The sequence below is a fragment of the Ceratosolen solmsi genome, unplaced genomic scaffold, assembly GCF_000503995.2.
Source record: "Ceratosolen solmsi marchali unplaced genomic scaffold, CerSol_1.0 scaffold10, whole genome shotgun sequence".
NCBI classification, from domain to species: domain Eukaryota; kingdom Metazoa; phylum Arthropoda; class Insecta; order Hymenoptera; family Agaonidae; genus Ceratosolen; species Ceratosolen solmsi.
The window spans coordinates 16,955,649-16,971,049 of record NW_011948412.1 but is presented as its reverse complement, the minus strand read 5'-3'; the positions used below and the strand labels follow the sequence as shown (position 1 = coordinate 16,971,049).

General features: G+C 27.5%; 1 protein-coding gene across 4 annotated transcripts in view; it reads right to left on the bottom strand.

The window, feature by feature from the left end:
* The window catches only part of LOC105360960 (sex determination protein fruitless), an 82,261-nt gene that overhangs the window by 12,301 nt on the left and 54,559 nt on the right, over nt 1-15,401 (bottom strand). The window contains exon 4 of one of the 4 annotated variants that reach the window (XM_011498058.1): nt 12,238-13,217. The exons of the other annotated variants lie outside the window; for them this stretch is intronic. Within the exon in view, the coding sequence (XP_011496360.1) occupies nt 12,922-13,217 (296 nt within the window). The 3' untranslated portion in view covers nt 12,238-12,921. Of the gene's footprint in view, nt 1-12,237; nt 13,218-15,401 lie in introns of those variants that run through there. 4 annotated transcript variants of the gene reach the window in all.

The following is a 15,401-nucleotide window of genomic DNA, read 5'->3' as shown; positions in this document are numbered from 1 at the left end:
TCAAGCTTAATTAAAGAAAACCATTTACTCGATGGAATTATAATAAAAATGAAAAAAAAAACTAAGTTGGCCAGAAATTATTATAAATTTAATTACAATAACAATTAGAATGAACTTAACTTTATTGAAATTACTTAAAACACTAAGTAAATATGTCTTTCTCTCATAATATATTTAAAGTTAAATTAGAATAAAGAAGTCCGTTACTTTAATTATATAAATAGTGATAAACTATTTTCACGTTATAATGAGAATCCTTTAGAAGAATAATTTTAACGAATAAATAAATAATATTTTCTCGAAATGTTTTAAACAAAAATGAATAATTATTAATAATTAGAATTAATTTTCATTAGTAATACTTAAATTTCATTATTTTTTATTAAACTCTTTTCTCGTTTAAAAAATTATTTAAAATTAAACAAATAAAAATTACATATGCATTCAAATAATTAAAATTTTTGTTATAATATTTATGAAATTTTCCTAAAAATACATAATATAATTGCTTACGTAGAATAATTAATTTTATATAAATTTAGTAATAAAATGTGCAAAGCTCTTGATAAAAAGTGTAATGAAAATCTAATACATGAAACAAAGTATTTAATGATTTATCATATTCGTTATGAAGTATTATTATTTTGAGTACTGTTATAGATGATAGTTTAAATAGTTTTAAGAATTTTTAAATTTCAAAATCATTAATAAATATTGAATTTAACGAAAGAAAACGTTATTTTGTGATTTTAACATTTTTTGTTAATTTCATTAATATAAACAAAACAAATTGACTGTATAATATAACACAATGTAATGTTATACTTACAACTAATTTTCAATTAGTATTTATATTAATAAATAAAAAATTTTACATTTTATAATTGTATGAAATTTTGAGATAATAACCATTATCTTCAGCCATGTGATATCATTGAATTTCAAATAATAAGAAATATGGTAATAACAAAATTTTTCATTAAAAATTGATATTTAAAATTTTCTTTTATTTTATTTTTATATTGTACTTTTAATTATTCGTTCAGTATCATGATCTTTAAGAAAATATTGATGATCTTGATTTATGAACTTATAATTAAACATATTCAAAATCCAAATATTTCAATAAGATGAATACTGGATGAAAAAGCAGTACTATCAAATAGATAATGATTCAGCGGTTGCAAAATTGGTCATTAATGCATTTTTAATTATTATTAGGATAGTTAAAAAAAAATTCTCGATTTTATTACTCACAGGATTGCTAAATCTGAATATTATGTTATTTTGAAAAAAAGACAATTTTACTATATAAAATCAAAGTGTTAGCTAAATACAATAACCCTGTGTTATTAAATGAATATTTAGACAAAAAGGACGAAATCAAAAGCGTGGTCAATATATTTAAATTTATTAAAGTATTTTTATAAAATCTTTAATAAATTACTTTATTAATAAGCCACACATCATTTTAAGGGTATTATGGAGTTTTTTTAACGAAAAAATACATCGATTCTCATCACTATGTTGTATCGAAATGTCACTTTGTAGTTGAACTACTATTGTGTGCAGTTAATAATTCATTTATACACTACGTAATATATTTTTTCTTCCTTCTTTTTCGAATTAAATCGCACCAATGTGAATTTTATTATTACATTTGTTAATATTTCAGAATAACTGTTCAAACGCAATAAATTCAAACAAAAAATTTTAATATTTAATCAAATAAAGTGTTTTTATTTATGGATTCGATATAAATAGTTAAACGATCATCTTCATTGATTTGATTTGATATTCTAAGTAAAATAATGTAAATTAATGAATAATCATACCTTAATAACATAAAAGATTTAATGTTTCGAGGGATTGTTAAACTATTACTTTAATAATAAAACTTTAATCACTTAATACTTCGTATCAACATATTAATATTATATTTTAGAGTTAATAAATGTTCAATCTTCTATTATTATTGCTTATACTACTGCATTTTTCAATAATTTATACGGATAAATAAACTAAAAATATAAGCAATAATAATAAAAATATAAACAAGATATTGCATATCATTCATCCATCTATGCATCCAAGTGAATATAAATAGTAAAAAATAAGAGATCTGGAAAAGAAAAAAATACAATTTAGTTCACACATCAGTATGTTTAATCAAAAAATTAGTATGCGATACATTAAATGCACATGATTAATAAATGTTAATCTTTGCGACGTTACTTTATAATTTCCTTAATTTAATTAAATTTGTGTTTTTTAGATACACGTATATAATTAATAAGAAACTTGTATTTAATAATGTAATTGTAGAACTTAAAATCTTTATATAACGCACAAACAGTGCAATTATATTATATATAGCGGAATAATAATTGCCATTGAAGTGCGATTTGAGAATCCTTTTTTTTTAATTATCAAATTCTAATCACGCTCCTGTTGTCTTTTCTTCTATTCGCATGTGTGCTCACGCGCGTCTGCGCGAGCACGCACGCACACACGCACGCACGCACACGCACACGGAGCCAGACATACTAACATTCGAACTCTTTAGTTTTTTATACTTCATATGATAAAATTCAAGAATAAAATAATATATATTTTTAAAAACTGAATAGATTATTTGTGCATTTATTCATACTTACATTTGTATTTATGCGCGTATATAATTGTAAGTATTAAATTGCACATATATTTTTATTTATCCACGATAATTATTAACGGAGCTTTTTTTTTATTACGTTGTAGAAATAGTATAATGAATTAATATATTGGCGTATTATACAGCTAAAATGCAATTTATTATCGTCTATCGTTAATCCTTATATATTATCTTTATCCAGGCCTGAATATATTATATACACACAAGTATACAGAATTTCCCGTTCATTCATTCGTCAATAAAATAGTCTTTTTTAATTATTTTTCTAACAGTGATTTTATCAAATATGTATCTATGCTGATTAACACAGTTGCGTCTATGAGTAAATACAAACTAAGGTGGAACGACTTTAATACCTGGGATCATTCTCTTATAAATAGATTATACTATTTAATTCCCAATTGCAGTATAATATTATATTGCACGAACATAAGCAACCCTATTATATTCTCACTATGCTACACTATATGGTAATGTAATAGTATATATTAATAATATTACATTATCAAAGTTTTGACGTCATAGTTTCGCATAATGTGAGATTACTATTTGGTAGTATAACAGTGAAATTGAATAAATGGATAATTGAATATTTGGAATGCTAATGAATCTGACGTGGCAAACAAATTTTAATTCCTAGTATCGAGGTTAAAATATTGGTTTTTCTATAAATTGATTTAATTGTACCTACGAAGATTTATTTGAAAATAATTTTTGAAATATTTATAGTTTTAAATAACATATTATTTATTGTTTAATAGAAAAAATATGTCATTCGTCGTATTTTTTCATTAAACATTTCTTCTTTTTTCATATATATAATACGAAAACAATTTGCATTGAAAACTTTAGATTATAAACAATCTTGTTAATAATAGTATATATCACGTTTATATCACAAAATTCGGATTTTAATTACAATAATACAAGATGAAAAATTCAAAGCACCAGATTTTGTCAATAACAATACTACGTTTTATCGATATCCTATATATACAAATTTAAAAAGCTTACCAAAAACAATAGGCATACATGTAATCTCAATTCGCTAATCTTTCATTGCCATTGAATGTTTGAATTGGTTTTATCAAGTCACGTACACAACACGTACGCTTTACTTGCACGTATACCTGAATATAAGCCTATACCTATGCTTGCGTTCATGCAAATACACAGGAAAAATGCAGATATTATTTATAGAAAAATAATGATTATAAAGATACGACGAATAAGACTGATAAAAATTCATGTAATGTGTATAACTAAGAAGTTAAGAAAGTAGATGCTAATTTATTTTCTTTTCCACTTTTCCACCCTCTATCTCTTGGGCGTTAGTTTTCTTGTCACGTTTTTATCACTTTTCATTTTTATATGTACAACTTTGAAATTTTTTAAAATTCAAATTAAAAGTGTTTTCAACGACATACTTTTTCAATACTTACTAATTTAATTTTACTATTTGATTTTAATAATTATAACTTGTAACATACGAAAACAAATTTTTATTCATCCAATACCATTCTGTATGACTATGATTTTTCCTTAGATCATGTTATTGTTATTATATATACCTTATTATATTGATATATATATATATATATATATATATATATAAACTTCATAGTCATTATCCCAATTAAATTAAAAAAAAGATAGTAATTGTTATAATAATAATAATAATAATGATATTATTCGGAATCATTAGAGCCGCGTTAACCATTAAGTGAAATTGTATACATATCGCAAAATTTTAAGTATATGTGCTATAATGTTTAGATAAAATTATTTATATTTTATGATTTATCGTCTTGGCAAGACCTTTGCTTTTTGATATAAAGATAACAAAATGTATATAAGTATAAGATCTTCATATACGTAGATATATATATATATATATATATATATATATATATATATATATATATATTAACTATAAATAGTATATGTCTATATAGTTATAGGCATTAATATCATTTTAAATTTCATTCGTACAAATTTACAGTAAATTTTAAAGTTATAATTAAAATTTAGAATTAATTTCTAATTATAAATAACGCATAATTACGAATTATAATTGTATAATTATAATTATTCATAATTTATAATTAATTTAATTAGTATATTTGGTCGATTTAAATTGAATGTGACCTAAATTTTAACGTTTAGTTTACAAAATAGATATTATAAGAATTGTAATAATAAAATCATTGAGAAGATAAAATTTTCTAAAAAAATTTTTGTTTAAAAACATTAATATATCTGATATTTATAATTAAGCAAAATAAATACACAAGTTATCCATAATTTATTGATATATGAAATACTCATTTGATTTTATTAACACTTAGAAATGATAAATTAGTAGGTAGTTTTATCCTAAGCCAAATAGTGTTTCAATATCAAATTACATACTTTACTTCATTAGTATTGTGTTCTTTCCTTGCTATACTTAAAAAAAAAAGCAACTCAATTTTAATCGCGAAAAAACAAATTTTATATTTCAGAAGTTCAATCGGCCATTTTATTGTAAAAGTGAATGATTACTTAGACATAATCATATATTTCCAAACTAACATATTCATTAGGCAAATTATTCTGCTGATCTTTATAGTTAGTAATGATTATTTTTTAGAGGATCCGAATGAAAGAGAATCATTTTCAATATAAATTTTATTTTGCAAGAAAAAACATTTTGCAGGTTAATCAACAGTAAAATACAGTATCAATTTATTATAAAATAATAATCCGTACCTATTCCGTTATATAATATATCACTCTCCCTCTCTTGACATTGTCTCTCACGCGGACCAATTTTCTTCCTAAGGTTTGGCTTTGTAGTCACAGTGTATATAATTGCATTTTATCGACGATAGAACAAAAACAACCATAACACGATTAAAAAAAGACAATTACCAAAGAAGGAAAAAAATATTTTCTTTTCCATTTTTATTTCTGACCTCTACTTCATATACTTCTTGCTCCTTGGCGGATAACGCCTCGCCCCATACTTCATTTTAGTATCGCAATATTGCACGATTCATTTTTTTTTAATTCTTTAAATTCATTTTCAATTTCAATAAGGTGTTAGCACCAATCTATTATATCACAATGTTCCACTCCACACAACGCAATTGTAAATGTATAAATACCTATACGTAATAGTAGTAGCAATTGTTTTTTTTTGTTTAGTATTAGTAGTGGTAGTAGTAGTAGTAGTAGTAGTAGTAGTAGTAGTAGTAGTAGTAGTAGTAGTAGTAGTAGTAGTAGTAGTAGTAGTAGTAGTAGTAGTAGTAGTAGTAGTAGTAGTAGTAGTAGTAGTAGTAGTAGTAGTAGTAGTAGTAGTAGTAGTAGTAGTAGTAGTAGTAGTAGTAGTAGTAGTAGTAGTTGTAGTAGTAGTAGTAGTAGTAGTAATAGTAAAAGTAGTAGTTGTAGCAGTAGTAGTTGTGTAATAGTGGTAGTAATGATTTCTTTAATTCTCTTTTTTTCTAATCAATAAAAATGTAGATGTAACAGCCTGCTGATCCGCAAGTTTAGAATCATCGTGTTTTATTATTGGTACCATATAAAATTAATGTGCCACGTAGCTGACCCACTTTTCCTTCTCTCACTCTCACTTCTACTCTATCTCACGTTATCTTTTACTCGTAATACCATACATACCCAGATACATAAACTTGCACACGTATTTTCATACTCTCTTGTTATTTCTTAGCTGTACTCTTTTTGGACTCTTAATCTGTCTCCCTGTAGCATCACGCGGAGTCGAGGACGGATCTCTCGTTCACGTCTAAAGCCACTAGATTCCGTGCACAAACCACGAACAATAAAAGCGATTTTAAGACGAATTTTATTAGATTATTTGATTGCAATTAAAACAATATTTAAATATGCATTCCTCTTCTTAAAATTCAAACTTAAATTTTTATGGATGAAGTTAATACATATTTTATTACTTTTAAATATCTTGAGAGTCTAATTGTATTTTGAGGAACTTTTATTTTCTGATAATAATAATAATAATAATAATAATAATAATAATAATAATAATAAAGATTAGAAGGAATGTATGCATAAAAGAAACTAAAAAAAAAAATAAAGCTTACTAATTATTCGATATATTTATCAAAATATTATCAAAATATATTAATTCTTATGAAGTTTGTAATTATTTATCTATTACTTCTTGTTGTAAATAAAAAAATCTTTTTTTTTATTAATTACATGAATGTATATATAATAATAAGTTATATAATAATAATAAATTAAATAACAAGATATGAGATAAAAATTTATGTTAAATTCAGAATTCCTTTTTTTCTCAAAATATAATTAGCTATATATATATATATATATATATATATATATATATATATATATATACAATGGATACGAAATTCGGTAAATACTTTTATTTGAAATAAATATGAATATGAAAATTGATCATGGCAAAGGAAATGTATAGTAATTAATCAATATTGTATACTAAGTGATTACTCTGTATAAAATTGAAGAAATCAAATAGTGATTCAAATTGTTCCAAGCATCATTTTACGTTAATTTCAAGAAAGCGCGATCAAGGCTTATTTAAACACATTGATTCTGAACGTTTGGCAAGCAGAGGCTAATCCCATAAGGATAACAAAATTTAGCATTAATTTTTTTTTAATTTCTGTCATCTAATGACTTCAGACGCACCGCAGATAACTAATCTAACGATGAAAAAGAAAAAAAAGTAATTCATTCTCTACGTTTCCACCGTATTGCCGTAACCCTTGTACAAAGCATAACTTATAAACTATATCCAAAAGAGTTTAAGAAATAAAGAAGATAAGCCATTAAAACAATAAATTATAAAATATTAAGAAAAACAGTAACTTACACAAAATTCTCGTTATAATAAACCGCTTCTTACAAAATAAAAATTAAGACAATGCCGTACGTGTTAAAATTCTGAAAAGAAAAAGTAAGCATACGCACATACCTACATATATCTTTTCTTCATTTACAGCTATATAGTTCGTGTCTTATGCAAAAATGCCATTGACAATCGGGAAGAAGATATATAAACGACGATGTACAATAGTTATAATTATAATATAATATAATATAATATAATAAAAATAATAACTCGAAAATTATAATCTGAATAAACAAAGAAATGTGTTTTTTATTATTCGCAATATTTGTTTTCTATTCGCTCGCTTCCAACGACTGCATGCATGTGTTTGTGTTTTGTGATATCACCAGGCGTGTTTGTCAAGTAGTCGATGTCAATGTAAGCTCGGCCCACTTAGCCATTACAATATTTTATAGTGCTTGTGAGCCCGCAGGCAAATTACTATTATGATAATCGCTCGGTGGAAACGTAATTATACAAGTACTGCTGCCCTTACAAATGTAGAATATAAGCGTTCGAGTTCTTTTATTTTAACAGCGATATAACACTTAATATCAATCACATTTCTTCTTATTTCTTCCTCTTTAAGTAAATAGATGAGCTTAGAGCTTTATGAATGCATGCAGTTTATAGTCGTCTAAAGCAGAATCGCTCAGCGATTCAAAACTGATTTATTTAGTAATAAAAATATGAAAACATATATAATATTTATATAAACTACATATAAATATAATAAAACGTAGACTTTTATCGTAAGGGCTGCAGTACATAACAAAGCGTCCAAAATCTAAATTAAAAAAAAATATTAAAAAAAAAAAAAAAAAACGAACACTCAGCATACTACACATATTTGGTTAGCTGATGGAGTAACACGCGTCTATAATAATGCCTATTGTGTTTAATCAAACATGTTTTTCTCTTATAGATCAATACATTTAAAGAAAAAAAGACGAAGTATCTAATAAGAATAAAATAAAAATAAAAAAATGTCGATACGAATGAATAGATCCAAAGTAAGCTTCATTTTTAACCTGATCTATCAAGGGTAAACCTACTGTGTGCATCACATGGAGTTTTTATCCTCTTTATCTCTTATTTTTAATCTTTTCGTCCTCTCTTTCTCTCTCTCTCTCTTCCCCTCGCGCGATTCTCTACTTGCTTCGTATTAATTATAATTTGTGTCTCTTAACATGTATATGTGTATGCATGTTTCGTTTTTTAATAACGTGTCTTTATGTATCCCTGTTTCTTTATATGCAACTATATAATGCATACAGTTCGTGTAAAAATAAATAAATCCGTGCGTACACAGGCGGGATCGCTGTACTATTATAATTGCTCTTTATATTTCTCGTCAACCAGTAACAACAGTGTATATAAAATCATTAAAACGGTAAAACAAAATAAAATAAATTATCCAATATATATATTATTATATTTCAGAGAATAAGAATAAGAATCTGCGTAATATATTAATAAAATCTGGTTACTGTTAATATATTATTTTAAATTATTTCGGTATATGAGTGCTCTGTTTGGCTAGGTGTAAAAATGTGCAAATGTGCCCATAATTCGTCGGACTCGTTTAACCTCCTGTCATTTACGTTAAGCAGCATTTATACTTCGTGCTTACTGAATCGCAATTCGGTTATTTCCTTTCACTTTTATGTAACCGTTTACGTTAAGACCACGTTACAACTAAATGGCAAATGGACTATTTATGTTATTTTGGCGTCAAATCTAAATAATATGTTAAAACCAATCGAATTATTAATTTACATGCGATTTATCTTTATATATATGTATATGTATATATTTTTTCTTTTAAATGAAGACTACGAGCAAATTCAAAATTGTTGTCTCTTTAATTTCTGTTACTATCTTAGCTATACATATCAAATAAGCTTTATAAAAATATACACCCATATTTGCATCAAATAATATACTTATACCAATCGAAATGTTTATCTACTAATTTATTGAAAATGTAATTAAATAAATTAAAAAAATTCTAATTTTAATGCAACATGTATCATATATGTATATATATTTGTTTGTTTGTTTGTTTGTTTGTTTGTTTGTTTGTGTGTGTATGTGTGTGTGTGTGTGTGTGTGTGTATGCAATAATAAATAAATAAAGATTGTATTATATATTTTTTGTTTAAATTAATATAATAAACATAAAATTTTACAATAAAAATGTTAATAAAACACTATTGAAATTTATAAAAATCTTGGAATACAAATAATTTAATTACATGTACTCTCTATAAATTAACTAACAATTATATAAAACTTAGATTGCCTACTATACTATTCTCAACAAGATAATATTTTAAACATGTTCTTAACGTAAATGCTTTTAATCTGCCACATTCTTAAATTTTTAGTTCCTACTACAAGTCAAAATTTTTAATCGCGAAACCGCTGTGTCATATTTATGCTGCAATTGAAAATGTCACAAGGAGATAACGTGATTATAATATAGGGAGGGATATATATATATATATATATATATATATATATATATATATATATATATATATATATCATTATTTATTTATTTATATATAAACAAAAACAACGAATTGCACCCCAACCGATGAAAGTTGAACAAAATATGAAAAAAATATCAACGTGCAACGACGTGTTGTGACTATCAGTTAACCACCCCTTGGATAAAATCGTATTTTTAACGTAACTATCTTCAACCAATATAGTTATCAATATCGGTAGATTATATAAAATATAAAATATAGTACCATAAATCATCCAATACATAATAAATCCTTATTATCTGTTGCCTATGCACTTAAGTCCCGATCGTGGAATGTCTTCATGATTTCCACTATTTGCTGCATTATTTTGCGATGTATAGTTTGTAATCGTTTATATAATAGACTGCAGCTGTTATTTATAACAAGTATTGTAACTTTATAGTCAAAGTTCATATTAGAGCTGCATTTTGTTTAACAAATGTTACAAATATACAAGAAAAAAAACAAAAATAAAATACAAAAGAATATTGAAAAAAAAAAACAGAAAGAAAATAATGCATAGGACAAAAGATTTTTTTCGTTGTTAATCGACATAACTCTAAAATTAGTCACTTTTTTTTCCGTTTTTTTTTTGACATATAGTCCTTCTTTCCACGCCCCTTCAATCCTTTACTCTTTTGCAAAGTACTTTTTTTTATCTTTGCTTCTTCTCGTTTTATTAAAATATTTACATTATCATGAGCTCCATTAGTATTCATAATATATTAATTTAACTTTATATGTATGACAGTACATTGCTGTCGTGACCTCAGTATGTGAAACGTGACGGTTCTCTTTTTCAATTATCTAATATGAAGACCAACTATAAATTCTTTAACAACTATATACCCGACTCACCCTGCGTATCGAATGATAATTGTTTCCGCTTAAAATTAAGATTGTTAATTAATAGTTCATTAGTGTTTTATCATCGGCAAACTTACTTGCCAAAACGACGTTCTTATTATTATTCTAGAATAATTCTCTCAATGTTTCTTCTCCTTCATTTACTTAAGAATCCCAGTATTCATTTTATTATTTTGTCTTTTTGTCGTTTTACATACTTATAGATCAATAACTACGGGAGGAATTGGCACCATGTTTGCTCCCATTTTGTATATACGCTTACAACGGTCTCTACACCTTCTATGCGCAAATTTCGTAATACGCTCCATAACCGTGTGTTATACTACGTCATGCGCCACTCCTAGCCCTATGCTCTATCTTCGGTAACCCAAAGATTCTTGCTCTTCCCTCTCTCGAATGTCTAGTCGTTATTAATACTACAACCTTCGCGCAAGTCACTGCTCACGCGAGCACCGCGACTTGTTTCCAACTATTTCTCCATCGTCTTCGCACCGTTTATGCAAGACTTTATGGGGGACGCGATCGCAGAATTGAGTCCCCGTACTCTCTGTCGATTTCGGCGCAGCGCTTGATAAATTGTCATCGTTATTTTTGGCTACAAAAAGGTCAAGAATTATATGCTGCTACTCTTATCCATTTATACCTATTCCTAAATGTGGCGTTTAATAGCGTTTAAAGTAAGAGAGAAAAAAAAATTAAAATAAAAAGAACAAATTTTCATATCGACGTATCGGGTAAACCGATTGGTCTGTCTCTTTTATTGTGTTTTACTAACTGAATTATTCCCAGACCTCTGAAAAAGAAAATAATTTAGCTTAAGCTGATCCTCATTGAAACCACTCATTGTGACGATTCATCAGAGTTCATTTGAAATATGGTATATGTTGTCAACCACAATTACGAAGTAAAGAAAAGCAAAACAAAAAAAATCGCTCCTTGCTATGCATGTATCTTTCTTTGGCACGCCACTCAACGTGTGTATGTTATATATGCAGATATACATACATACATACATATATATATATATATATATATATATATATATACATGTATACACCCCCGCGTGTCCACACACACATATTCTTACAAACATACATAGCACACCAATTTATACACACACACAACACACGTGCACGTTTGCATGCATGTATGTATATATGTATATACGTGTACGCATATTGCAAATGCATATATATATATATATATATATATATATATATATATACATGAATATATAGGTATAGATATTCCATTGATTCGCTTCTTTCTAATGACGATAGTGCGTGTAATTGATCTCTTGCGGCTTTCGACAATCTTCCAGGAGGCTTTCGACAATCTTCGGTGCGAAGAAATCGCGACGCGATTTGCCCATGAAAACGATGGGAACGTTGTTATCAAAGACGACAAAGACAACGACGGCAAAATGATGAAGATAAAGAATGCTGATGACGATGACAGTGACGATGACGACGGAACCCTTATAAAATTTCAGCATACTTTTCCGTTTCGCCCCCTTCCCCTTTCCTCTCTACTCAGGCACGCGCGCACATACACCCTCTCTCTCTCTCTCTCTCTCTCTCTCTCATTCGCTTTTGCGCATGCATGCACGCACCTAGGAATGCACACACATACACAAATGCGCGCGCGTACGCACTCACGCACGCACAATACACACGTAGGCAATTTCTCCTCGTTATCTCTTACATTAGAAGTCGTTCGCCAATAGATGCATCGCCACATCCTCAATACAATATATCACATTACGAGGTTTGGCGCACCCGCGTGAACGAAAGGCTCGGTAAAAGTGGCCGGGCCAAATGCTCCGGGCTCAGTCGTCGTTGTCATCGTCGCCGTCAGCGGCATCATCATTACCATCGTCGCGATCGTCATGCTTACGCACCGGGGAGGTGGCAGCGTGACGTGCCTGTCGAGCTTTGGCGCAGGCCTTAGGAGAGCGTGTTCATGGTGTCGTTATTCGTCGCGGACAGAGCCAGCGAGCCGGCCATGTAATCATTAAGATCGATCTTTCTTGATTCGGGATGTTTGAATTTAAAGTGCGTGCGCAGATTGTCACTGCGCGTGTACGTCGCACGACAGAGAGGACACTCAAACCTGCCGGGGAAGTGGACGTGGTAGTGGTTCCTGATGTGCGTCACGACCTTGCCGCACAGCTTGCACCTGTGTAGGTTGCAGCCGCCTGGCACCCGGTCAAAGGTCAGCCGCATGTGCCAGGCTTTTGAACCTGCAACATCAACACAAGACAAGTCACTCAATCATTGTTGCCTAACACACAGCCGCGCACCATCGCGTTTTTCTTTCTCTAAGTTACTTTCTTTTTTATTGTCGTACCATTTATTTGGTCTTGGAGCCGAGCCCGTTGATGCTTAGACGCAATTTTGGGCTCGGCTTCATTTTCATACATCAATTTTGATTGTTATCTTATTTGTTTGTAAACATTGCCGAGACGCTATGGATGGCGCGCAACAAGATAGTCGCAGAGAGAAAGAGAGTGAGGCAATAGAAAGACGGACTCTACGTGAATTAATGTAAAATTGAGATGTAATGTGAGAACAAGGTTGAGATAAAGAATGACGGGACATTGGTAAATATGAAAATTATGATAACGCAGAGACTACATCGAGAGAAAATTCTTGTCTTTTCGGATATTTCTTTTTTTTTTTGTATTATACAATGAATTTGTTAGTATGGCCCTCCTCTATCATTAAAAAATGCTTGTATTATTTTGTAATTAGCAATTAAACGATCGCACTCTTTTCTACGTTCAAAATAAAAATTGGGCCTTATCCATAATTTCGACGTCAATGTCAAATTATCGTTATAACGGGAATATAGAAAAGTCATACTAACAAATACAGATAAACAGATCGCACGTTAATATTGACGAAAAGAATTTAATATGTAATAATTTTAAACAATTTTAGTCCTACAACTCCATTCTGCCTTTTCAAATAATATTTTACGACAATTATAATTCATTTTTAATATCGTAATAGGACAAAATTTTTGATGAGTAAATGAAGATGAAATCGTAAGTTTTTTCTAAAATTTAACATATTTATCATTGTATTAAAGTAGTATTTTCTTAAAAGCGATAAATATTTATTGAAACCTAATTTTTCAAGTTATTTGTACAGTACAATTTTACCGTACAAAATGAAAATCTGTATTCTTAACATTTTAATTGGATCCAAATATAAAGAAGAAGAAACCGTTTCAATGTTTAAATAACATATACGTGCAATTCGATCTATCAGCCTTTAATTAATAACAATACAATTAGAACAAAGGAATTTGAAATTATCAAATGTTTAAATACTTGTGAGAAAAAAAAAAATTTTAGATTTATAACTACAAACAATTTATTCGAGAAAATTTTATAATTATAGAAATTTCAAACTGAATTCATGGAATTGTAAATTTTTAACAATATTTGTATTATTTTTAAGTGCGATTGTTTGTAATCAAAATTTAAAAGCTATTATTTAAATTTTGTAATAAATGTGATTATTAGTAGACTAACGTTATTTGAAGTTAAATGGAAGGATTTAAAAAATATTTTACTTTGAATTTAAATATAATATCTACATATTTGATATTATTAAAATATTGTCAACATAAAAAAAAATTTAGAAAATTTCAATCATATATTTTGAAAGGAACAATTTATTATATTTTACTTAATTTAACCATATTAAAATAACATTTTTTAGAAGCTATTACAATAATAAGAAATATGTGACTCTTTATTATGTTATTTAATATATTAAAAAAATATTTTATAAATTATTTATATACATGATATATATATTTAAAGAAAGAGAGATACAGAGAGAGAGAGAGAGAGAGAGGCAGTTACATATAAGAGAGAGAGAGAGAGAGAAGAGAGAGAGAGAGAGAGAAAGAGAGATACAGAGAGAGAGAGAGAGAGAGAGGCAGTTACATATATAAGTATATATAGATATATATACAAAGAGTAAACAAATATATTTTTGATTATTTGTTAAATTAACCAGTTACAAGCAATTTTATTAGCTATGCTTTGTACAATAATTTAATATAATTACATTATAATTAATAGGCTAGAATTTACATGTTAGTCAATTAGTCTGTTAGTTAGCTAATTAATTCGAAATCGAAATTTTAGCAACTTATTTATAAATGTTGCAGCTCTTGTCAAGATATATATTAGAAATTATATTTGTAAATATCGATATTGAATTTCTTTTTTGCATTAAATTAGGTTTTACGAACACTAATACAGAAATCGTGTAGTTAATAGTAAAATGAATTAACCAAGCAATGAATATACTGTGTAAAAATGAAGATTTTAATATGAAATTAGCGTGCAGCAAAGTGTAGATATAAGTTTTATATTATACATGGCCACACTTTAATAGCAAAGTAG